Source organism: Anopheles merus, chromosome X (assembly GCF_017562075.2).
Source record: "Anopheles merus strain MAF chromosome X, AmerM5.1, whole genome shotgun sequence".
NCBI lineage: Eukaryota > Metazoa > Arthropoda > Insecta > Diptera > Culicidae > Anopheles > Anopheles merus.
The window spans coordinates 2,822,419-2,848,015 of NC_054081.1; the positions used below are offsets into that span (position 1 = coordinate 2,822,419).

General features: G+C 51.0%; 3 protein-coding genes across 4 annotated transcripts; 1 reads left to right on the forward strand and 2 right to left on the reverse strand.

Annotated features, from left to right (window-relative positions):
• Positions 1–25: 25 nt before the first annotated feature.
• On the reverse strand, positions 26–7,678 carry LOC121596300 (ATP-dependent DNA helicase MPH1). The gene is made up of 3 exons (XM_041921119.1): positions 6,054–7,678; positions 2,290–4,283; positions 26–2,212 (listed from the first exon to the last, which is right to left on the reverse strand). Exons 1-3 carry the CDS (start codon positions 7,525–7,527, stop codon positions 1,628–1,630), a joined length of 4,053 nt encoding a protein of 1,350 aa, XP_041777053.1. The 5' UTR covers positions 7,528–7,678; the 3' UTR covers positions 26–1,627.
• Positions 7,679–10,699: 3,021 nt separating this feature from the next.
• LOC121597001 (NADH-quinone oxidoreductase subunit B 2) lies at positions 10,700–11,795 on the reverse strand. Its single transcript, XM_041922448.1, has 2 exons — positions 11,684–11,795; positions 10,700–11,525 (listed from the first exon to the last, which is right to left on the reverse strand). The coding sequence occupies exon 2, from the start codon at positions 11,425–11,427 to the stop codon at positions 10,804–10,806; it is 624 nt and encodes a 207-aa protein (XP_041778382.1). The 5' UTR covers positions 11,428–11,525; positions 11,684–11,795; the 3' UTR covers positions 10,700–10,803.
• A 2,773-nt stretch (positions 11,796–14,568) lies between these two features.
• Positions 14,569–25,442, forward strand: LOC121596928 (E3 ubiquitin-protein ligase UBR1). Of its 2 annotated transcripts, none has more exons than XM_041922362.1 (9): positions 14,569–14,668; positions 15,956–16,385; positions 17,238–17,395; positions 17,717–17,929; positions 18,056–18,306; positions 18,400–20,094; positions 20,197–20,308; positions 21,041–21,169; positions 22,381–25,442. In XM_041922362.1, the coding sequence occupies exons 2-9, from the start codon at positions 15,983–15,985 to the stop codon at positions 25,402–25,404; spliced, it is 5,985 nt and encodes a 1,994-aa protein (XP_041778296.1). In that variant the 5' UTR covers positions 14,569–14,668; positions 15,956–15,982; the 3' UTR covers positions 25,405–25,442. The 2 variants fall into 2 exon arrangements, with proteins under 2 accessions (XP_041778296.1, XP_041778376.1); XM_041922442.1 differs by lacking the exon at positions 14,569–14,668 and adding an exon at positions 15,236–15,303.
• Positions 25,443–25,597: the final 155 nt, after the last annotated feature.

Sequence of the window (25,597 nt, forward strand, 5' to 3'; positions counted from 1 at the left end):
GAGTCGTCCAGAGTCGTTCGGAGTCGTTTGGAGTCGTCTGGAGTCGGCTGGAGTCGTTGGGAGTCATTCAGAGTCGTTCGGATTCGGCCGGAGTGGGCCGGAGTCGTTGGGAGACGGAGTCATACCGAGTCATCCGCAGTCGTTCGGAGTCGGGTTCGGGACTCTATACGAGTCGATCAGACTCCGGACGACTCCGAACGTCTCCCGACAACTCCCGACGACTGCGGACGAATTTAGACGATTCTGAACATTTCGGGGTTCATTCCAAACGACTTCAGTCGACTCCTGATGACTTCATAACTCCGAACAACTATGAACAACTCCAGGTGACGGGATCTGGGCGACTCCGGACGACTGTCGACTCCAGACGACTTCAGTCGACTCCAGACGACTTCAGTCGACTTCTGATGACTTCATGACTCCGAACAACTCCGAACGACTCCGGGTGACTCCGGACGATTCCAGACGACTTCAGTCGACTCCGAACAATACCGAACAACTTCGGGCGGAACTAGTGAGTCTTGATTGCGCTTCAAAGAGCACATCACTTTGGAGTATCCAAGGGAACCACGGGGAGTATCTGGCATCCCTTGATCTACATTTTTGTGCACTGCCATTGAAAACAAAACAAAAACTTACACAATCCCAGGCAGCCACATCGCATTCGCCTTAAGGAGACATTCATATTCTAGAGTTTTTCATATTCTATTTCCCGTTTTTAAACCAATATGTTCCGTTTTTTCACCAATTACGTATGCTTAGCCTAGCCACTTGCACTTTAATTCTAGTTGGACGAGTTTACTGGTGACAAAGTTCATACCTATAGTGTAAAGCTATACATAACATAAAAAACTATTAATTTGTACTTAGAATGAGTATATTGTACAACAATTGGACGCATTGCGTGAGATTTAAGATTCGTCATGGTCTTAAGACATCGTGCTTAAACAATCAGACCAAATTAGCAAACACATCATGAAGGTTGACTTATTTGGCACAACATTGTACACACCCAATGTCTACTTTTAAACAAACGTAAGTGCACAGTGTACAGCAGATAAAAAAAGATATTCACAATAAGCCTATTTGTACTGGGATATTTTGTAAAAGAGTTTGACGTTTTACTCTAACACGATGCCGAAATGCATGCTTTCAACACATTAACGGTCATTAATATTGTTATTTTATAAATATATAACAATTTGATTAATTAAGAAAACAACCCCTAATTTTGTGCTTTCCACAGCACCCACTACCATACAGCATGCGCTCAGTTTGCAAACACTACACTTGATGCCATTGTTTGGTCAACATTGTACAAAACAGTCAAAAGATGCATAGGAGGGCAAAAGCTGAACATATTTCATACGCCTACTAGCTTGAGAGGTATTTACAAATTGAGCGCATTCAGATTGCCTTGCTAGCATATGTTACAATTTGCACACCATCTCGTGCCCAATAGCCAGAGCGCATTCTACGCTCTTATCGGTAAAACTGTACAAGTGAGAAAGAGAACGACCCGACAAGCATAAACAAACGCGATTTGGAAGTACCTTTCATAACTTTAACGTTTTTTTAATGGTTTACAATACAGCCGTAAGGCTTCTGGCGTCTGCAGTCGGCGGAGTCAACCCGAGTCCGAGCTGTCAATCGTAATAACCCGCTGGCGTTTCTTCCGCCCTGCCGCAGCAGAAGGGTTCGCCTGTTGCCGGGCTCGTCTGTTTCGTCGGCGCTCCTGCTCGATCAGCTGTTCCGCCCGCTCCAGCTCGCACAGTTCCACCGTCTGCGACTGGATGACGTCATCGTCGTCGATAAAGGAACAGAGCGGCTGGGAGCATTCCTCCATCTCTTGGTAGCAATCGTCCTCCCCGCTGCCAATGCTGTGCGCATCCGTTGTGTCCAGGTACGTGCCCGGCGGCTGCCGGTCGCTTCCCGCCCGCCGATAACCGTGGGCAGGCATTTTGAAGGCACCGCGGCACGCGGCCGGACTCCGCACGGACTGCAGGTAAACTGCGCGCATATCGACCGCACTCGGCTGCTCGTCGTCGGACGATGTGACGAAGCTTGCCAGCGAACCTTCGTCCTCGTGGCCGTCGTCGTCTTCAGCACCGTCGTCTTCGTCCGAGACGACGGCCTGGGTTTGGAAGAAGGCACGCGCTGCCTTTTTTCGTTTCGTTCGCTTGCTAAAGCGACTCGTGGCAGACGGGCGTACCTGAAGAAGATGATAAGCAACAACAAAAATATATTAGAACGGCTGATGAATTCTCCTCCGCCTGCATCTTTTCCTACCGGAGTTTCTTCGAAGCTTGTGTCCGACTGTTTCCCGACGACCGTCACATCCTCCACGCTTTCCGCGCTCGAATCGATCCGGTTCTGGTTGGATCGCCGCACCTTTCTACCGATGACACTGTCATTCAAGTCCGGCGGATCACAGCGCAGATCGCCTGCTGCTAACGCCACCGTCTCGCTGCCTTCCCTCCGTTTGCCAGCGCTTGGCGGGTTGGGTGCTGCTTGCCGAAGGTTTCTTACCCGTTCGGTGGTGCTGCTAACGCCCGTCGGATGTTTGGCACCGCTCCGCGGTGGCCTGGACGGGACGGGACTGCTAAACATCCATTCGCTCTCGATATCGCTATCGTCCTGAAAGACTAGATCGGCGGAACCGAGGTCAATGCATTTGCTGCCTCGCTCCAATGCGCGCAGTTCGGGGGTTTGCGGTGCAAGCGGCCGCACCGCTGTGTCCGACGTATTTAGCTGCGGCTCGGGGAAATGGTCTTCACTCGTCCGGTTTTGCTCGGGCCCACCATTCGCCACAGGCCAGTCGGCTGCGAGCTCCCCAAACAGCCTCCTATTGATTGTCGTTGCTTTGGCAGCCGCCCGGTCCTCCTCCACGGTACAAACGGGCGAATTCGTCCCGCTGGCGCCGTCGTCAAAGATGTCGCACAAATCGTGCAGCTTAAAGTACTCCAGCACCATCTTCCGTCTCATACGCTCCCGTTCCGCTTCCGCTGCGAGAGCGCCCGCGGCGTCCCCGTCGGAGGTCGCGATTTTGACGGGCGTTACGAGCGTGTCCGAGTTTTTCTTCTTCTGCACCGAGCGGTTGAACGCCAGCAGCAGCGGGCTATTGCACGGATCCAGCGGAGCGACCCCCGACCGTCTGCCCTTCTTGACCGTCGAGGGGTTGAGTGGCTTCTTTACACCGTTCACCGGGGCCACCTTCCGCTTGGTGGGATGTGTAGCAGCAGCAGCAGGCTCCAGACAGACGGTGACCTCCGAAGCGGTCGTCTCGAACAGGTTCGAGATGGATTTGTCGAAACCTTCGTCAGCCGTTAGATTGTCCTCCGGCCGGCACCGCTCGTGGGGCATCAGCTCGGGCAGCTCGAGTGGATCGTCCCTCGGCACCGGTACGGCTGGACTGGACAGCACCGTGGTCTGCACCGCCGGCACGCTGAGCAGCTCCTGGCGGCACAGAAACTTCTGCCGGCTCAGCTGCTTGTAGTGTTGCACCAAACGCTGCATGAGGGCCGGAATCGTTTGCTGCCTACCTGTCTGCTTCCGTCCGCCGTGCGCTAGCGGGGTGGTCTGCCCCTCGTCCCGCGACCGCTGTGCGTGCTGTGAGGCGACGGAAAATATGTCCCGCTCGCTCGCATCCAGCTCGCCGCTCGCGTCCGGGCCGCGCGGTTGAAAGTAGTGCCGCACCGAGTAGTGACCGGACGGGCTAGCCTTGCTACGCTTCGCCGACGGTGCCTCCGGTGTTGCGGCCGCCTCGCTCGGCCGTTTGCTCTTCCTGCGGTTCCTGCCCGCACTGGCGCCCACCAGCGAACCTTCCCCGTCGGACGAATCGGAATCGTGCGGGCCGCGGCTGTCGTCGCGGTCGGGCAGCACCGCCATGTTCACCTTCATGCACTTCGGCTCCAGCCCGAGCGGTACGAGCCGGGGCGAGCTGCGGTACAGCACGCGCAAAATCTCCTTGCTGCGGGCCAGCTGCTGGTTGGTCCGGTCCTTCGAGGCGAGCACCTGCTTGAGCGTTTCGTGCTCCTCGCCCTCGGTCACCAGCATCAGCACCCGGCCGACGCGCTGCCGCCCGGTTCGGCCGACCCGCTGCACGAACCTGGTCGGATTTTTCGCGATGTCAAAACACACGATCAGGTCGACCTCGCCCACGTCGATGCCCTCCTCGGCGACGCACGTCGCGATCAGCGTGTTGATCGTACCGGCACGAAACTGCCGTATGACGTCGATCTGCTCCTGCTGCGGTACGCGCACACCGTTCGCGCTGCCCTGGCCTGCCGGAAAAAAAGGGAAAATCCAATTTAATGCTAGACAATGCAATAGTTCACGGGTCAGCCATCTTTTGAGGCGAAAGGCCAAATATTAAAAATGAAAAATAGTTGGTTAATGATATCAAACATTCCGATCGGCGATATTGCTGGTTTATAGTAGAGTTTTATCATCCTTGCAAGATTCAAAGTTGATCATTCATGCTATGAAACTAATTGTTAAGATTCATTACTTCAAATGATCAGCATCGGAGTACACAAAAGTGTAATCAGTCCAAACAACAAGCATATATAATCGTTGTAGCAATAAAAACAACAATTAGGATTTTTTTTAAAGTTCATTTCTGTTTTCAACTATGACGGAAATGGATTCCTAAAATAGATAAAAATAAAACCAACTAATTTGTATGAAATTAGGAACAATTGATAAAACTTTCTGCTGCAGATTTGAATACATCGAGTAGCACAAAAACACAGATATTTACACGCTACTTTTACACAAAATTGCCTTGGCGTAGTGATGGGTAAATGCCATTTTTCCGAAGACGGATCGGGAGGTGTGTGAACGGAAAAATGGTATTTTAATCTGACGGAAAAGGTAAATGTTATTGCAAGAGAGAAATATTTGAAACAGAAAGAAAATTGTTACACTGTATCGTACATTTTCGTTGCCTTGCTTGAAAGTCACTGAACTCATCAAGAATTGTCTAAACGATAATAGACAGTCATTTTGGAAATTAGCAACTGCAACCGCAACGTCAACGTAAACTACTCGCCCGGACCTCTACCGGACTCGTTAAGACACATTCAGACTAGTGTTGGGAGCTCGGAATCGGACCTACCCGGTTCCGATTCCCTGATCGGAAACAATTTCGAGGCCTATTCCGATTCCGGAATCGATGTCTGAGTCGATTCTGAAGCAAATTCCGGAGTTGACTAAGGAGCCAATTCCGGAGTCAGCTCGAGAATTCCGGGATCGGAATCGGCTCCAAAATCAGAATCGGCTCCGGCATCGCAATTTGTTCCGGGAACGGAATCAGAATTGACCTCAGAATTGGAATTAATTCCGGAATGAGAATCAGTTCTAGAATTGAAATAAGAAGTGTCAGAAACGAAATGAGAATGGATCGTTTACAAGTAAATTTTGAATCTTTGCGGCTATCAAAACGTAGCATCATTGGACCTAAACGCCTATTCTTAAGGAGATGCTGAAACTGACTCTGATATCAAAACCAATTCTGATTTCTGAGCCAATGACGATTCCAGAGCTGATTCTACTTTCCGGAATCAATTCCAGAAAACTTCAGAGCTAGCCGGAATCGATTCGGACGAAAACTTGATTTTCCCTATCACTAATTCAGAACCTTCCGAACTCATCTGGACTCATCCGAACTCATCTAGATTAATCCGAACTGATCCGGACTGAGCCGGACTGATCCGGAGTCGAATCGGGTTATAATCCGGAGTCATATTTTGCGCACCGGAGTCCTAGTAAATCCATTCCTCCACTCCGGATTACCCATCACTACCTTGGCGAAAGTCGCATTCAAAGCATTCGATGTTGAATAATTTGTACACCTCGGATCTACGTCTCGATCAGGATCTTCCTTTTGGTCAAAATCAGGCAAATCCGCCGACCGCAGCAGTACTACCTTCACATGTGGTACAATTTCTTTACGTAAAGCACTTTGGATATTGATAGGGGGCAGTTTGATAGCTGGCGTTTGTATCGGATTGAAAGGTAAAAACAAATCGCCTACAAAGCAGATGCCATACCAACAATGCAGTTCGCTCGTATGGTCGGTTGATTGTCGCTCAGCAGCCGCTTGATCATCGCAACCGAGTCGCGAAACTCGCAGAACACGATCGCCCGCGAGTCCGGATGCTCGCGGAAAAATCCCTTCAGCTGCTTCTCCAGTATCCGGTACTTGGGGTGGCCGTAGTCGACATCGTCGTTCCCGGTCAGCACGCCCGATTCGTTCAGCAGGGCGGCCGGCGACTCCCGTTCCCGTTGCACGTGCTGCGGGAACTGGTCCTTCAGCCGGTCCAGAAACTGCTTGATCTGCCGGTCCTTGGCGATGAAGTATTTCTCCTGCGCGTTCGGGCCGTTGCTAGCGCCGCCGCCACCGAGCAGATAGTTCAGCAGCGCCCGTATGCCGTGCTTGACGAGCAGCTCGATCGCGTGGTACATGCCGATGCAGGCGTAAAAGTCCGACACGATGGTGGCGTGGCTCGGGTGGCGCTGGTGCATCGCCCCGCTCCGGTACCGCTTCAGCTCCATCACGAGCAGCCCGTGCGTGAGGCGGTTCGGGTAGCGGGCGAACACGTTCGCCTCGAGCAGCCGCTGCAGGTACGGGTCGACGAGCCGCAGCAGCTCCTTGCGGAGGCGCGCGATCGTCGGCCCGAGCGGTATCACGATCGTGCGCACGTCCCGCCGGAACACGTACGGCTGCAGGTCGGGCGAGCAGTCGTACCGCACCTCGATGTGCGAGATGAGCAGATTCTTCAGCACCTCCGCTACGTCCTCGAGCGTGCGGCCCGGGGTTGCCGAGAGCGCGAGCACCCGGAAGCAGGGGTTCGTCTCGGCCAGCAGCCGGATCACGTCCGTGTAGGCGTACCGGCCCTTCGCCTTGTGCGCCTCGTCGATCACCACCAGCCGCACCTGGTTGGCGGGAAACAGCGGACCTCCTCCTCCTCCTCCTTCACCATTTCCTCCCCCCGGGTCCGTGCCCTGCAAGTCGGCCAGCACGACCTGCGGGGTGGCGAAGAAGACGCGCCTGGACCGCCACAGGGTGGCCCGCTTCGAGCGCGGCTGCCTGCCCGTCACCTCGGCCGTGTCCGCCCGGGGGATGCCGACTACCCGCGCGCACGCCTCAATCTGCTGGCCGACGAGCGGGCGGGTCGGCGCCATAAAGATGACCTTCCCGGTCGGGTACCACCGGTACAGGTTGTACATGACGACCGCGGCGATGAACGTTTTGCCCAGCCCGGTCGGCAGCACGACCAGCGTGTTCTTGAACAGGGCCGCCTCCGTGATCGCGTACTGGTACTGGCGCACCGGCACGTCCACCGGGTAGATCCAGCTCTCGCCGGTGCTGGCGTCGAACCCGTCGCAGTCGCCGTTCCGCCGCAGGTTCAGCTGGTACGAGTCGTTCCGGGTGAAGGAGGCGTCCGCCAGCGAGTAGCTGGTCTGGTTCAGCACGTCCGATCGGTTCTCCAGATCCGCCAGCGAATCGTTCATTTCGGCCATATCGTCGTTCACTGTATTTTACTATGCGGGCCCACACACACACACACAACTACACACTTAAACACGGACGGACCTTTTTTTTCTTCCAAAAACAATACATTACAACAATTATGAGGCCACTGAAAATGAGCGCCGTTTTGTGTTTTGAAAATGTAAACTTTGCCAGTTGTCAAGCTGGACGTCGCCCGTAGTGATGGGTTATCGGAGTCGTACCCACGGCTCGGAATCGCTTCCGAGCATTGTTACACCGACTCCGATTCCGGCTAAATAAAATTCGATTCGACGATTCCGCCCGGAGCCGTTCGGTGTCGTTCGGAGCTGGTCGGAGCCGGTCGAAGCCAACTGGAACCGTTATAATAGTATTTACAGTGCTTAAACAATTCGATGACTACGGCATGATGCTTGAAAACGTTGATGATACAGTAGAACCGGCGGGCGGCTTAACCGTGCGCATGAGTTTGACAGTTGGTCAATCTTGGCGAACATTTTCTGCGATGGTCAGCCTCGCAAAAACATTTGTTTTGGGTTTATCCAGAGGCTAGTGATATATTTATTTTAAAATTTTAAAATTTTATTTTTTATACCCAAGTGCCACAAATCCACTAAACGACCACTAAACGGCTTCTAAACGACTCAAGCACTCTACCTAAACGGAATATAGAAAGACTTCGTTTAGCAGACGGCAAACGACTCATGCATTCTAAAAATAGCAAAAAAGCTGGTGGCGCCATCTGTTTGTGGGATACCCAACCAGTTGAGCTTCCTCGCTTGGAGGAGAGCTTTCTCATTTCCTCTGTACTGTTGTATGGTTTCGCATTGAAGTTATGCATCGCTAGAACTAGAACGGCGATACGATTGTTTAAATACTAAACTCCAATGGAAACCACCAGTACTGAAGCAAGTGAGATTTGAGTAATAGTCGTTGGTGTTGATACCCATGTATCTGACCACACGACCATTCATATAGATTTTTGCTCGGAAAGTTAGAAGGCTATATAATAGGTATAATAGCGAAACACATTGCAAGAAAAGGATAGCAATATAATGATGAGTTGTAATACGCCATCTATTGATCAAACCAATGAAGCTGTGGAGCTTTCATTTTTTTATATGGATATTCAATTTTTCAGTCGTTTAAGCTTAATCTGTGGCGCTTGGGTATAGAATAATTGTTAAATCCCTACCCGCAAATTTCCGTTAAATGCCTTCTAATCGCCTTATGATCGCCGGCGAATTGAAGGCGATCAGCAGTGCATTTAGCAGTAATTAAATGCCTTTGAAATATGTCATTGAAAAATTTCGCTTTTAATTTGAAATTTGAAATTGCAACTGTCAAAAGAAAACCTTACAAGCGTCTTCGGCCCTGCGCTGTTGTAGTGTTCCCAGATATGTGCGTGAGATTCGATAGCACGATTTACGTGTTATGTTCTCTTGCGTTAAGCTCTGAGCTATTTCACTTTATTAAATATGGTCTGCATTATTCGGTTGTTAATGACCAACCCGTTGAAAGGTATTAATATATCAAACTTATTTCGATAACTCTAGTAAAAGAGAAATGAGATACATTTTTCTCCCATCCTGATTATGAAGGGTAAACATAGTCATTATTGTGTTTTTTAAAAAGGTGTTTTTAAAATTTCGCTTTACATAAATTTGATTTGTTCTAATTATAGCAAGAAAATATTAATTTAAAAAGAAATAAACACAGAAAAAAGATAATAAAAATTAGGATTTGAACACACGCTTTCTCGGTTCGGAACTAAAAACGTTGTCACTACTCTAGTTGGCAGTTACATTAGTGAGGGTGCAAAACCAGTATATAAACAAGCTAAGATGGCGGCAAGTTATCTGTTCTCGTTGAATCAAAAAGTTGAAAGATTTCGAAGAGATCCCGTTTCAGCCGTGAAAGTTTCGGTTGAAATCTTTATTCGCCTTCTAAGGCGACTAAGGCCTTAAATGCCTTCTGAATGCCTTCAAAGCCGTTTAATGCTGGTAGGGATGTATTGTTACTGACTCAAACAATATTCTATGAGTGATAATTTGATTGGTTTAAGGTTAGTTCTTAGTGAAAGCAGTAAATTTTGTAGTTTTTATATGAATTTGACAATGCTTGGACCATTATCCGTGGAAATCGATTAACCGGCAACCGTCCGGTCCCGAGCTGCCCGGATAATCGACGTTCTACTCTACCTTAATTCATCAGATGCAATGCTGAAGAAATTATTTACATTTATAATCCCGCATAAAATTTGGGAAGGGGTCCCGGCTTTGAGATATAGCGTAAATTCTGTAAGAAAAAGTTTTCAACCATGTATTGTTAGAAAAAACTGCACGTTAATGATAAAGACGTGTTTTTAACTCATCAACTCCTAATTTCGTATTCGATTTTTTCGTTTATACCGGCGATTTAAAACGCTTCAGAATACTTCCGATTATTACAACGGTTCCGGTCAGCTCCGGTCGGCTCTGAGTGGCTCCGGTCGGCTCTGAGCGGCTCCGGTCGGCTCCGGCTGCCGACTAGCGGCTCCGGGTTGTTCCAGAAGGTTCCGACTTTGAAGTGTTGCACCAACCTTCCGGAACCGCTTCCGATTTTGGCGGAGTCACGAATTTTTGTTGAATTTACCCACCACTAGTCACCAGCTGGCACCGTTTGACGTTTCACACACACGCTCGCCCGAGTTTGTTTTGCCAATGTGTGCTGCGATGGATTTCCAGTGAAAAGGGCCTCGTACCTTATACAGCCGCAAAGGAACGAAAGGCACCCAAACAGTCCGTTGATTTGTGAACTTTCTCATTCTATTTGGATGAGAAAGAATAGTTGATGGATGGTAGAAAATGTTGAAATAAACTGAGCCTACGAATGAGTTTTTTTAAATAATTGACTTATTTGTTGAAATTACTTTCCTTTATCTTTTTGCATATTCTATCATCCTGGGAAAAGATCCATATTGAGGCCAACCCCATTGCGCCCTCACTGAGCTAGAACGCAAAAGGGAAATAATCCAAACCCAGAGCGCTTTTAGTAGTATGTATCAGCTTGTTTGATTTCATGATCCCCCACTCACTCACTCACTCACTCGACTATATTTAAAATCTATTCGGCCCCGGTGACACACCTGAAAAAGGCTGCAGCGCAATACATTGCCGGTGGACAAATCAATATCCTTTTTCGTTTGTTTTAATATTACGGATCTACAATTTTATTTCTCTCGAGAAACCGCCGGAAAAAATAGCAAACAGAGAAGAACAGGACGAAACGGGAAAGAGGCACAGCACCTATTTGCGGTACCACATCTGCAGCGTCTTCATGCGCTTGACCTTCTTCTGCAGCTGCAGCACGCCGTACAGCAGCGCCTCGGCGGTGGGCGGGCAGCCGGGCACGTAGATGTCGACCGGGATGATCCGGTCGCAGCCGCGCACCACCGAGTAGGAGTAGTGGTAGTAGCCGCCCCCGTTCGCGCAGCTACCCATCGAGATGACCCAGCGCGGTTCCGGCATCTGATCGTACACCTTGCGCAGCGCCGGTGCCATCTTGTTCGTCAGCGTGCCGGCCACGATGATGACGTCCGCCTGGCGCGGTGACGCCCGGAACACGACGCCGAACCGATCCATGTCGTAGCGCGGGGCGGCGATGTGCATCATCTCGACCGCGCAGCAGGCCAGCCCGAACGTGAGCGGCCAGATCGAGCCCTTGCGGCCCCAGTTCAGCACGTCGTCCAGCCGGGCGACCGTCCAGTCCGCCCAGTTCGATTGCTTCGTGCCGAACGGCGAGTACGGCAGCTTCTCCGGCTTGTCCTTCTCCACCACCGGCAGGGTCGCCTTTGATCGGAGCACCTGGGCGGCACCGTTGGTTGATGGGAGCAACAGCGCCTTCGTCAGCAGCGGACGAACGGCCAGCATCGTTGAGCTTGTTGGGTGTTGTTGGTCCGGTGAAGAAACAAAAAAGCTGAGGTGGTTGGTCGAAGTCCTTTCGTTTACTCCTGCCTACGTCCCGTGCGCTGCTTTGATGGAAGCCCGGAAGGAGGTGTTGTGCCGAAAGGGAAAAAGAAAAAAATTGGGAGAGATGCGCGTTAATCAGTTTGCATTCCCGCACCACCAACCGACCGGGCCAGAAAGGGGGCTTGCGAATTCGGAATCGGAACGATCTTTGGCGTACTTGAAGCACAGAAAAACCTCTGGAACTAAGATATCGTACCACACGCAGATCCGCTCGGGGTTCGTTTTTACATAAGCTGGCGAAAGAATAATGCAGAAAAATACACACGCAAAACGTCAACTTTTGACAGCGGACGGGCAAGGTATGTAGAATCAAGTGGGACAACTAATATGGCGCAAGGTGTATGTATTAAGATGGTGCAGTCTTATTGCGTTTGCCTGATCTCCATGATTGGGAATTGTTATTTAGAAACTCTAAAATGTTCTATAACCCCATCGAACCCTCTCCTGTTTTTATTACAGAGCTCTAAGTACATGCCAAGTCGCGAATCATCAATTTGTTTCGAATAATTTCACCTTCTGTGTGTATACACCTTCGGACGTAGGGAGATTCTCGATGAAATTGGAACATTTTTTTTTCATTTTGAACGTAATTAAACGGGAAAATTTGTTACTAAGGCCCGTGTCTGTGCTCCATCGGATGCGATTTTATCGGAAGGCCTGTCAAAATTTTATATGGGATTTGACAGATAACGTCGGACGTGCGATTTCGTCGTACGACGGAATCAAAAAATTTTGATTTCGTCGGACGCCGCATCCGATTTTATCTGTCAAACTAAATGTGTGGTGTTTTGTAGGAACAATCTCAACTTAATTTTTCATAATCGTTATATTATTAAAATCATCCAAATAATCGCAATATTATACGAAAAAGCGTTTGACAGCACGTGCGATAAAATCGCATGCGATGGAGCACAGACACGGGCCTAAAGTGGAGCACCGTTTATCAGCGTATCTTTTATCCGGTTGTCCGTTCATCCTTGATGTTCAGACGCGACAATTCAATATCTTCATCGTCTATTTGGCGTAACGTCCTACGCGGACATGCCGGGCTATATTGGCTTTCGAGACTTAATTCATTACCACGCAACCGGATAGTCAATCCTTGATACGGGGGGATGGTCCATTCTAAGCTTGAACCCATGACGGGCATGTTATTGAGTCGTTCGAGTTGAAGAGTGTACCACGGAACCGTCCCCCGTCAATTCAATATAAAAATGGCAAAATGTTCCCAGCAGGAGGTTTGAAACAACCGTTATCTGATTAAAGTATCATGAGGCCGAAAATACATGGACCGGATTTTGGCGGCCACGGAATTCCGCTTGCTGAAAAATGTATGGATATGACAGTTCGGGAAAGTTGCCGTTGACACTTTGTATATGGGTTTGACAGCAGGTGAAGTTCTACGGCCGCAAAATTCCGGTCCGTGTATTTTCGGTCTAACAAATAAAAACAATAAAATTGATGACAAATTTCAAGTGGTTTATCTTAGGCCCAGGTCTATGAGCCCAGGTCACCGAGACTGCAGGTGAGAGAATTGACAACCGGTTTCTCATGCCGATATGTGTAGCCTTCAAAAAGCGCCGAGATGAGACTTTTGAAACGATGTTGGAAAAAATCGATTTCACCCAAATAGCCTGCTCGAACTCTATAGCTGATTTGAGGCTGTTTAACGAAAAATCGTTCCGATGTCGTACTTTGTGGCTGATTAAGAGATGAGAAGTACTTTGCGGAACTATGGCGCTTTTTAACAAGCACACGGTACTCGTTGGAACTTTGCGGCTGATTAACACTGTGTGTAGGGTTCATGATAGAACTTTAAGGCTTGTTAAGAACGTGTACCGAACTTTGTGGAACTTTATAGCTTTTTAATGCATGACATCGGTACGAGGTGGCTCTTGTCAATGTGTCAAAGGCTGGTGCCTTCAAACATCTCATTTCTGCTGCACAAGTTAGAAAAGTTAAATGAAGAAGAATTATTGAGTGAAGTGATTGTGATTTTTTAGTAGACTATCTAAAATTATATGAAATTCAAGAGTTTTTGAAGTTTTAAATTAAACATGCAGATAAAAAACATCCATCGTGTTGTTTATTTCATTGATGATGCCTTGCTTGAAAATATAGCCCAAATAGCGGGGCATAAGGAAGCTGCTTAAGCGCTGTTTAAAAGATCCACCTGGAACTTTGATACTGTTTATCTACTGCAAAAGACGAATTCAATCAGCGATCTTTAGCATGCCAAAATTGGCTGCTTAAGCAATTTTGGCTATTCGGGTAATCGCTTTAATAAAGTCAAAAAGTTTCGTTTAAATCGTTTAAAAATTAATAAACTGCAAATTCATTTTTTTCTCAGCTCCATCGTTCCATCGTTTGCATGCCGAGGATATTTCTCTCACCAAAAATTCTGTCAGTCGCTGTCAAAGCATGCTGTCAGTTATTGTCTCAACTGCTGTCTCGGTGTATGTAAAAACGCTCTCAGATGTTTTCTTGGTGTACGTAGAAACGCTCGAACGTGCGATTTCGTCGTACGACGGAATCAAAATTGTTTGATTCCGTCGGATCGTCGCATCCGATTTGATCTGTCAATGTAATTATGTAGGTTATGTAAGAACAACATGGAATTGATTGTGTATAATGGTTAAACAATAAAAATCATTCAAACAATCAAATCAAATAATCGCAGTATGAACCGAAACAGAATGACAGCAACGCCCGATAAAATCGCATCGTATGGGCACTGCCAAGGGCCTTTACGATTGTTTTGGTTTTCCTCGATAATTAAAGCAGTCTAGTTTTCAAACTGTGTCATTTTAAATTAACTTGAATGCATTTATGTCTAACCTATGAAAAACAAAACTCAACAGCAAGCAAATAGCAAAATTATTGAATAATCGTTGTGCAAAATCGATATTGTTATTGTTTGCATCACAATGTTGACAGTACGTTGACAGTCCGTGGGGGGTATATACACCTTGTGCGGGGCCCTCCAAACTGACAGCCTTCATCCGTAGCAATGTACCGTAGTGACGTTTTCGCATCAATCTTTTCCCAAACGTCGTAGTGTGAGGAGCCAGACACTTTGCTTGTGAAAATTCATCGAAATTGTGTTGTTTCCAATAGTGTCGTGTGAGTTTCTTGAAAAGAGGTAAGCCAACCAGCGCCCTCCCTCCCAATAGCAGTGACGTGATCGGGTACGGCTCGCGCCCGTGCGAACCCCGTTTGTGCAGGCACGATCATGTTCTGTCGCTTCCTATCTGCTCCGTGTGGACACACGGAGCAACAAAGACAAAAAAGGGGGAAAAACCTTCAACCAGTACCCCTCCCTTCTCCTGTCTGAAGGTTTTTCATGCCCTACCCACACCCGCTCCCTTCTCCGCCCCGCGACTCCTGTTCCGTGCGAGTGTTCCATTTTCGCTACCTTTTCGCTGCTGTGTTGCTTTGATCGGTGCTGCTCCTGCCTTTCTTGGTGTTCTTCTATTACTTACTGCCTTCCTCACCAACCCCCCTGCCCCCCGTTCCGTATGTGCGTGTGTGTGTGTGTGCGTTTGTCGTCCATTTTGATGGTAGGTTTTTCCTGAATCATCTATCGGCGAGGAAACAGCGGAGACAAACGCGAAACCCCCCCCAAAGAGACAGGCGGAACGATTTCGGGAAACGTCCCCGAGAGTTTGTGCGTGTGCGTCCGCGCCTGTGTGCCTTTGTGTGCGCCCGTGTGTGTCTGTGTGTACGTGTTTGTGCTGCACGGACAAATCCTTTGTGAGCTCAGCCAGCAGCTCCGTGGTGAGCAAAAGCTAAGAAAAATTACATTATAGGCGCGCAATCTCTTCTCCAACAACGCCTTGTAACGTCGCGAATGAAACCTCAACCCCCGGCCCCATTCCTGCCGCGCTTTCCCCGTACGATTCGAACGCTCCTCTGGTCCGAACGTGCACAAAACCCTTTTTGCCCTGCCCTTGCACCCCCCCGACGACTAGTGATTTTATTTGTGCGTCGATTGAAAATTCCGACGAAAGCATCGCCTGCGTGTGTGAATCAGCATAAGGGGAAGATGGTTAGCGGGATGGGGTGCTAAGTCTTTTTTTTTTCGAATGGTAAATCATTACTTTTCTTCACTCGGTTGCCTTTTTACGCCATCCACCATTATCGTGCATTTCACCGTAATAACGAGACCTGCCAGTGTGTGCGTGTGTATGTGGGCACCACCGAAGCAGCGGAGAAAAATTGAAATGTGCAATAGTTTTCACTTTCCTTTTCATCGTCTAAACGTGTCACTGCAGGCCAGCAGCGCCATCGCCGCCACAGCAGCAACCCAACACGGCTCAGATGACTCAGACCTCCGACTTCCTCTATCAGCAAAATTATTCCTATTGGCATCTCGCCTACTCGAAGTGAATTCTCTAATACGTTATCTTTTTCCACCGTTTTTTTGCAGGACCGTTTGTTAGCGCCACAAAATAGAATGAACGTTATTAACGAGTGGGAGGAGATGTATCAAACCGGGGGACTGACGCCGGAAGTGATAGTGCAGCATTTGCGAAACATCGCTGGTACCTTCATACTTCCGGTGGGAGCGGACCAGCCGCAACTGCCCGATCAGCAGCAGCAGGAGCAGCAGCAGCAGCAGCAGCAACAGAACGTGCCCGATCCGGACGCGCAGGGCGGCAACAATGGCTTTCTGTCCGGCAACTACGTATACAGCGATACGATGGCACGGGCGGCCACCATCGCCGTGATGGAGCTGTTCATCTGCGGCCCGAACCCGGACAACTATCTGGAACAGATCCGACAGGCCGACACCGTGTCGTCGGTGTGCGGGCGCGTCTTCAAGATTGGCGAGCCGACGTACAGCTGCCGGGAATGCAGTGAGTATTGCTTTTGGCCGCGTGGGCATCATCGCGCCTTACTATCGTTAATTAGGTATTTTAATATTCACTGTACAGTTTTTACTTGGAAAAATTGAACAAAATTGTTCCAAACTCTCCTTAGAGTGGCAGAATATTCCACAGCTGCAGATAACATGAATGCTCGGGGCGAAAATTTCACGCAGCTTGCGGTGTTTTAGCTTCCTGTGTCTGTGTTTGCTGCTCTCGCACTTTTGTTTTATCACACTTGCCACTTCCGCTGAATCGTCGAGCACTTGTCTATTCTTGTTTTTATACCACAAGCACACAGACCACTTTCTTTGATGGGATGCTATTTTTATGCAACTGTGCAGTCACTTTCATCTTTTGCCTCCCCCGCCCAATAGCGTAGACAGACTAAATATGAAAAGGAGCGTGTGCGAACTCCTACCCATGGCAGGTGAAAAAACAAACAGCGTGCGGAGCAAGTGGCAATAGTTGGAAGCTGGATGGTGGTACGAATAATGTTTGCAAGTGCGTTTCACGGTTCTGCCACAACTACTTCAAAGATTGGCACAGAATCTGTAGTGGGAAAAGAGACGCGCAACTGTTCATGTTTTTCTTTCACAGTCTTAACACGCATTTGATGCTCGCAAGTGCAATCTGTCTGCAGCATCCATTAAGGAAGGGGTTCGATTCGTTCGCCATTGCTCGATTGTGATTAATGTTTTGATCAATCGGAAATAGTAAATAGGAAAAGCACTGCAGCTGTAGATTGTAGTCTAAAACTGTTCCCTTTGTTGTCGAGCCCCGTCTTCTTCATTATCTTGCCGGCCAAATATTTTCAAACTACTTGCCTTCTTTTTCTCGCAGGTATGGATCCGACGTGCGTGCTGTGCTCGACGTGCTTCAAAAAGTCAGAACATCGCAACCACAAATACAAAATGGCTACTTCCGGTGGAGGCGGATGCTGCGACTGCGGCGACGAGGAGGCTTGGAAGAAGTACCCATTCTGCGAGGAACATGCTGTTGTGAGTATGCGTTTCCAGCCGATGACGTTAGCCCACCGGAAGGGGTTGGGATGCGAAGGGAGGGCTAAAGAAAGGAAGAAGCAGGAAACTACTTCCTGCTGTCGAATTGTCATTTGATTCTTGAGCGATGCGAATGACGCTTGGACAGCAATAGAAAAAAAAAACCAAGTGGGAAGGGGAACTAAATTCAAACGCATAGAATTCAACAACAAACAATACCAATACATCCGATCCTTTACTTCCACTCAATGCAAATGCACACGTCGCACATATGCCACCACACAATAAACCTGCCACCTCGACCATCAACCGCATCGGCAGTGCATTACCGATCAGACGCAGGCGAGCCAGCAGCAGCAGGCACCGCTGCCAGAGGAACGAAAGATGCGCTGCGAGATCGTGTTCCGTGCCATACTGAACTACAGCATGCAGATGCTGCAGATGCACGGCACCGGGAACTGTCCCGAGCTGGAGGATGACGAAAACACGCACTGCACGATTCTGTACAACGACGAAACGCACACATTCGAGCAGGTAAGTGCTGCTGAGTCGTTTAATCGTTTTGAAACCCATCCTCACTCTCTCTCTCTCTCTCTCTCTCTCTCTCTCTCTCTCTCTCTCTTTCTCTATCTCACACTATTTCTTACCACCGGTGTGCAGGTTATCCAGACGCTAACTTCGATCGTTAAATGCGAACACAAAACCGCAATCGAGTACGTGACCAGTATTGACCGGGAGGGGCGTGCCGTCGTCAAGTGTGCCTCGTTCGAGGTGTGCAAGAAGCTAAAGGAGGACATCGAGAACAAGGCGATGCGCTCCACCCTGACTACCCGTGCGATGCCGCTGAAGGTGACGGTGATGCATCGGAACGAGGTCGCCTGCCAGCATCTGGCAATGCAGCTGCTCGTATGGTGCGTACGGTTTGCTTGAATTTCCCTCGCAATCGCCGAGAAAATAATTTCTCTTTTCGGTTCCATCTCACCGGTCCCCACCCCACCATACAGGCTCCAGGAGTTCTTGACCAAAAATTCCACCTTCCGGAGCGTGTTCGCCGAGACGATCAGCAAGCCGCAGGTGACGTACAATCTGAAGTTCATCCTCAGCAACGATCACAACCTGTGGAAGTCGGCCCGCGCCTGCTGGCACCGTCTGCTCATCTCGGGCATGCTGATGGAGTACGAGAACAAGAAGCTGCTGGCGACGACCTTCACCAAGCTGTACACGTCGCTGATGCAGGACTTCATCCGGGACGACCACTACCACTCGTTCTCGATCGTGTCGCTGAGCGTGCAGCTGTTCACCGTGCCCACGATCGCGCACTACCTGATCGAGAACGAGTCCGCCTTCTTCAAGCTGATGCACACCTACTTCTCCGAGACGATCGACAAGTACGTGAAGAACCGGCAGCTGGTGTTCATCAAGAACACGTCGACGATGAACTCGTTCAAGCGGGCCGCCTACATCCTGATCGACCTGAAGTATCTGCTCAGCTTCAAGCCGGAAAAGTGGACGCCGGAGCTGCGGGTCGGCTTCCTGCACGGCATGCAGCAGCTGATCCGGCTGCTGAAGTACATGCAGGGCATGGACGCGGCGACGCGCCAGGTCGGCCAGCACCTCGAGTACGAGCAGGAGTGGGAGACCGCGTTCACGCTGCACCTGAAGCTGTCCCACCTGATCACGCTCGTGCTGGAGTGGTGCGCGACCGACCGCATGGTGCTGCTGAAGGTGCTGCGCATGGTCATCACGGCGCTGACCGAAACCAAGTTCATCGCGCTCGAGTCGGAAACGGTGGTGTGCGAGGCGGCCAACCACAGCGCCTCCTGCCTGACGTACGACGTGCTGACGCGCCCGGTCTCGGTGCACCTGCCGCTGACCCGCTTCCTCGCCGGGCTGTACACCGTGTTCGAGCGGCACGACTTCACCTTCGACAAGGTGTCGCAGAACCTGCCGGACCGGCCGACGCCGGAGCAGATCATCGAGCCGGTACTGTGCGCCCGCACGATGATGTCGCAGGTGCAGGCGGGCATGTGGCGCCGGAACGGGTACGCCCTGATCAACCAGCTGTTCTTCTACCGCAACGTCAAGTGCCGGTACGAGATGCTGGACCGGGACATCGTCATCCTGCAGATGGGCGCGTCCCTGATCGAGGCGAACGAGTTCATCATACACGTGCTGAACAAGTACAAGCTGCTCGGGTGGCTGGAGCAGGACGTGCCGGAGCGGCAGCGGGCCGTCGATGCCGGCTCCGGCAGCGACGAGGACCACATGCGGCAGGCCGGCATACTGGTGGAGGAGTTTCTCGAGCTGCTGATCGTGATCATCGGCGAGCGGTACGTGCCGGGCGTCGGCGACGTCACCGAGAGCGACCGCATCAAGAAGGAGATCGTGCAGCAGCTCTGCATCAAGCCGCACTCGCACTCCGAGCTGAGCCGGGCGCTGAACGAGGACAGCTGCAGCGAGATCATGTTCGAGTCGGTGATCGACGACGTGGCCGTGTTCGAGAAGCCGAACAGTGCGGAAAAGCGGGGCGTCTACATCCTCAAGCCGGAGTACAACAGCTGGTACAATCTGTACTTCTACCACTACAGCAAGGAGGACAAGTCCCGGTCGGAGGAGCGCCAGCGCCTGCAGAAGAAGGAGAAGAACGAGCTGGTCTGCTGTCCTCCGCCCACCCTACCAAAGCTTACACAAATTTTCAGGTACGTGCCCCTCGCGTAATGCTGGTTGGCCAGACACGTGTGTTTTGATGAAGCGTTACGTTAACGGTCAATATGTCGTTTATTTGTTTCTTTCCTTTTCAGCACAATACCCACTTTGCTGCAGTGTGATGTTATGCTGAAGGTGATGCATGTCGTGATGACCCGAGCGCTCGATTTGCGATCAGTATCATTCACCGAAGGACAGTTGCAACGTGTACGTATTTTTGTTTGAATTTTTCACATTTTTCACAGATTGTTCCTCCCTTTGGTTATATCATATACAATGGGCGATTCAGCTGGTTTTTATTTACTAAAAACTGATACTAAAAAGAACGAAAAGGTTGCATTTGAATTGGCACTATAGCATCCAGTGCGTTGCTAATAACTATGTTAACTAACATTGTAACTAACTATGTTTGATTTTAGATAAAATACCTTTTTTGTCCATAAAATGTCAAAGGTTTATACATAAAGCAATAATTTAAGTATAGTTTTATGGAATGTGAATCGTTTTCCGCTGCATGTTTGGATTAGGGAAACAGGCTGTACTTGTATTGATTTTCTTTCTTCATGCAAAAAACGATTCTGTCACTCTAGACTCGACAGAGAGCTTTGTTATAACTTTGTCCTGGGGAATGGGTTTTTTAAACCATTTCCAACAAAGGGGACAGAGGCTGTACGTTTTTGCGATGTTGCTACTGTGGGATCATCTAAATCTAAATCATTGGCATTGAATTGATAATCACGTGCAGTAAGTGTACGCTCTTTGATACGCAACGAGACGAGTGTTGATGAATGCCGTGGTCGTGGTGGTAGTGCACTCATGATTAGCGCCTCCTACTAAAACAGAACAATCATTGTTAAATGGCAACCATCCTCGACCACCATCCCCACTACAAACGAACTGGTTTGCCTTGCAGCTAACGAGTGCATTTCTTACTTTTAGGTCCTCCATCTGATCGGATATGCTCTACAGGAAGAGGAATCGGGCCACTACCCGTACATGACTTTCTACGACCGAAGCCAAACGATCGGGCTGCTGCCGATGCTGGAGGAGCTTTGCAACCATCCAAGGGTAAGCAAGGGTGATTTAGTGGCAAGTGCATGACATTGACGTGGCTCAATGGAATTTCGATCGTGATAGGCGGAGGGGGGCAATAAGAGGAAAGCGGTGTGCTGTTCTGTCCTATTTGCAGTGTTTGTAAACAAACAAACGATTCTGTAAGCATGTACGGTGGGTAAATAAACATCGAGATTGAGGGACGCGCGCACGCTAAGAATCGTTTCGATTGTAGTCATACAAATCCCATAGAAACGCATGTGACGTTTTGGAAATTAAAACAGCAAGCACACGATAATTATTCTCAAACTCCTTTCGAGTCGGGAAGCTTGGCTCGATTGTGCCTCGAAGCTATATTTTGTGTTTACAGGGTTTTTGAGGAGTTCTCATGGCTGTGGGACACTTTACTGACTCTTTCTTACGGGAAAAGAACTTAATGGAATGGGAATTGGACTCTACAGCATCCTTGTTGGACAAATCCAACTGGAATTTCCAAATAGCCTGTCCAAAAAGGGTACCATAGAATCCATTTTCCATCATATGGAGTTCATTTCTCATAAGAACGAGTCAAGAAAGTGTCCCACAACTATGATAATCTGTGAAAAAACCCTGTAACACTAGATTTACAGGCGTCTCTCTTATACCTCTATCTACGAGCACCCGGGTGGAAAAGAAAATGCATTTAGATTAATTAAAATCATGAGAAAGAAAATCAATTTCCTCAAAATTATGTGACATCATACACTTTGTTTGATTGTTGTTTTTTTATTGATTTATACACGGAAATACGATACGGTACGGCCGTATTTCTTTTGGTTGCTTCTGGTCTAAATTTATTAATCTACTGTCAATTTGCTTTATCTCAACACGTCTAACGCTATCGATTAGTTGTCCATAAACTTAATATCCTGAATGTTCTCCCTTGGAAGGGAATGATTTCAATAATTCCCAAAATGTCCCTTCAATTGGTTTCCCGGGCCATTTTGAGGAGTGTAACGCTGCAATAACAAGTCATAACAATAATAAAAAAAAAAAAACAGTAAATGGACAACGAAAACATTGCCGCGAGAGAGAAGATTGAGGAATTTCAGTAACTGTAACAATGTTTGTGTGGTTCGCATTGAATCAGCATAAAACGCGGTCCCCTCTGTTAAATCGATACTTACCGATGTGTTTTTGGTGCTTGCGCCGTGTGTGCATGGTTTTCATATTTTTGTTTTTCGCAGGTGGAATCGCTGCGGGATCTGCTGCGCTGGGTAATTCAGCGCTACAAAGCGATGGAGGCGAAGCGCATCAGCTCGATCCAGAGCGAGATCGATCGGGGCGAGTCGAGTGGCAGCGGGCTGGCGATGGCCGACCTGGACCGCCTCGAAAAAGAGCAGCGGGCGAAGCTGGCGGCGTTGCGCCGGGCCCAGCTGATGGCGCAGATGAAGCAGGCGCAGCAAACGTTCATGAACACCAACCCGGACATGTTCAGCACCGAGAGCGACGATTCGTCCGAGCTGGGCCAGACGGAGCCGGAGCAGAGCGGCGCCGACATGGACTGGCAGACGACGAGCGTGCAGCTGGTCGCGCTCGGCCCGAACCGTACGCCGGTCAAGCCGGCCGACACGGCCGCCCTGCGCCACTCGTGCATCCTCTGCTCGGAAAAGTCCGTCCTCGGCACGTACGACTCGGTCAACATGGTGTACGCCGCGTTCGTGCAGCGGTCGAGCGTGCTGTCCCGCTACCAGCAGACGGACGAGCGGGGCCAGCTGCAGCTGATCGAGACGAAGACGCACCCGTCGCCGCACCTGACCACCTGCGGGCACGTGATGCACACGACCTGCTTCGACAAGTACTACAACAACGAGGTGATCAAGGAGAACCGGCGCCCGTACCGGAACCGGGCCCCGATCCTGTTCGACATCGAGAAGAACGAGTTCCTGTGCCCGCTGTGCCGCTTCCTGAGCAACTGTCTGCTGCCGCTGGTGCCGCCGCACGAAACGATCACGAGCAGCGCGAAGGCGCGCACGAACGCGTCGGTGCGGGCGGCCGGCGGCCCCGACTCGCTGCCCGATCCGCCGATAACGCAGCCGAACGAGTTCACCTTCCCGCTGTGGTACGCGTTCATGCAGGACATGGTGGCAAACACGGCGCACCGCGTGGAGCATCCCATGCCGCCGCGTGGCTCGTCCGGCGGCGGCACGCCCAAGGAGCGTGCGATCCGCGCCACGCAGCAGGATGTGCTGATCAAGCGCTTCCGGGAGGCGGAACAGCAGCCGATGAGCCTTGAGGAAGAGATGCCCACCGCAAGCGGTGGTGCTGGTGGTGGTGGTGCTGCTGCTGCCGGTAGTGCTGGTGCCGACGGTGGCCAACAGCAGCCGGAGCCGTCACAGCACCGCCAGCTCCGCGACGGAAGTCGTGTGATGATGATGGGCGGGGTGGAGCTGCCAGTGTACGAAAACGAGGACGACGTGCTGCTGGACCAGTACCACTCGAACCAGGCGTCGCTGACCTCGACCGACGAGGAGATGGACTCGGACGAGGACGTCCGCTGGGTGATGGACCCGCCCATCCACCTGAACACGCTGGTGCTGCGGGACGTGGAGCCGCTGCACGGGGTGCGGCTGCGCTACTACGGCACGACGCACGATCCGCCCGAGATAAGCCGGCTGTTCGACCGCACGATCAAGTACTCGCTGCTCAACTTCGCGAAGAACGTGCGCAGCTTCACCACCGTGCCGTACAAGGCGAAGCGGTTCGCCGAGTATCTCGCCCCGTGGCTGACGCTCTCCTACACGATCAAGTCGATCGAGATGCAGCTGCGGGTGATGCAGCGCCCGCTCGGCAGCGAGCTGTCGATCCGCTACTCCACCTGCCTGACCGGGCTGGTGCGGGCGGCGAGCGCGATGGGCCCGCTGGTCAAGTCGATGACCGCGCACTACTACATGCTGCTGTTTCTGGTGGACGTGTACGAGACGCTGTTCGGGCTGAAGCCGTCGCCGTCCTTCTTCGAGTGGGACCTGTTCGGGCTGCTCAACACGTGCCTGTTCACCACGCGCAGCGTGCTGTACAGCTTCGTGCGCACCGAGCGCATGCCGAAGGGCGACACGCTCGACCACTCGATCGTGCAGGCCATCTTCGTGGTGAACATGCTGCGCACCATCATCACGTCGGTGACCGGCATGGAGACGGCGCAGCAGGACACACCGATGGCCGACGGGGCCGACGAGGGAGGCGAGTGCAGCTATGCCAAGCAGAGGGAGGATCCGGGCAAGGGGCCGCTCACCGATGCCGAGCGCAATCTGCTGACCCTGTTCCAGCGGTACAACATTCACCAACCAAAGTCGGGATCGGTCGACGCAGACGACGGCCACGACGACCAGCACCTGGCGGAGGAGAAAAAGAAGAAGCAGGAGGGAAGCTCGCCACAGGAACCGGTCGTGCTGCGCGGCACGCTGGCCGAGCAGCGGCGCATCAGCCGGCAGCTGGTGCACGACATCCAGCTGCAGAGCCACACGCTGCTGCGGTGCTGCTGCCTGCTGTTCCACGGCGTCACCGACATCGAGCTGCCCCAGTGCACGGACGTGCCGGAGCTGGACTACCAGCCGATGATGAAGTATCTCGATCTGCCGGTCGACCCGCTCGCCTACCTGCGCACCGGCGAGCCCACGTACGAGCTGGTCGAGCGGCTCGCCCGCTGCAACGCGGACCAGATCGAGCGGATGCGGTACGCCCGCCAGGCCCAGCTGCTCGGCGAGCCGAAGTCGCTGTTCCAGCCGGCCCTGCCCGTCCGCCAGCTGATCGACCTGCCGGACGACTACAGCGATCTGATCAACAGCGTGTCGCTGTTCACCTGCCCGAACAACATCCGGGACGATTCGCGCAACCCGACCATGTGCCTGGTGTGCGGCGAGATACTCTGCTCGCAGTCGTTCTGCTGCCAGAAGGAGCTGGACAAGAGCCCGGTCGGCTCGTGCACCTACCACACCGCCGAGTGCGGCGCCGGCATCGGCATCTTTCTGCGCATCCGCGACGCGGAGATACTGCTGCTCGGCATCAACAAGGGCTGCTTCATCCCCGCCCCGTACCTGGACGAGTACGGCGAGACGGACCAGGGCCTGCGCCGGGGCAACCCGCTGCGGCTGTGCAAGGAGCGCTACCACAAGCTGTACATGATCTGGCTGACGCACGGGCTGCACGAGGAGATAACGCGGCGAAACGAGGCGCAGCAGACAATATTCGCCACCCAGTGGCAGAACCTTTAAAAGAAACTGTTTCTGGTAGGGGGGGGGGGGGGGGGGGAGCGTGAGTGCATGCACCGGAGGGGAGGGACGGAGTTCGTTCGCGCGGGTGACGATTTTTTGACGCACATAGTAAGAAGTTTGAATTAGGAGCGAAGGATTTGGACGGGAAAGGTGTGAAGAGCGAGGAGAGAGTGAGAGAGAGAAAAGAAAGGGA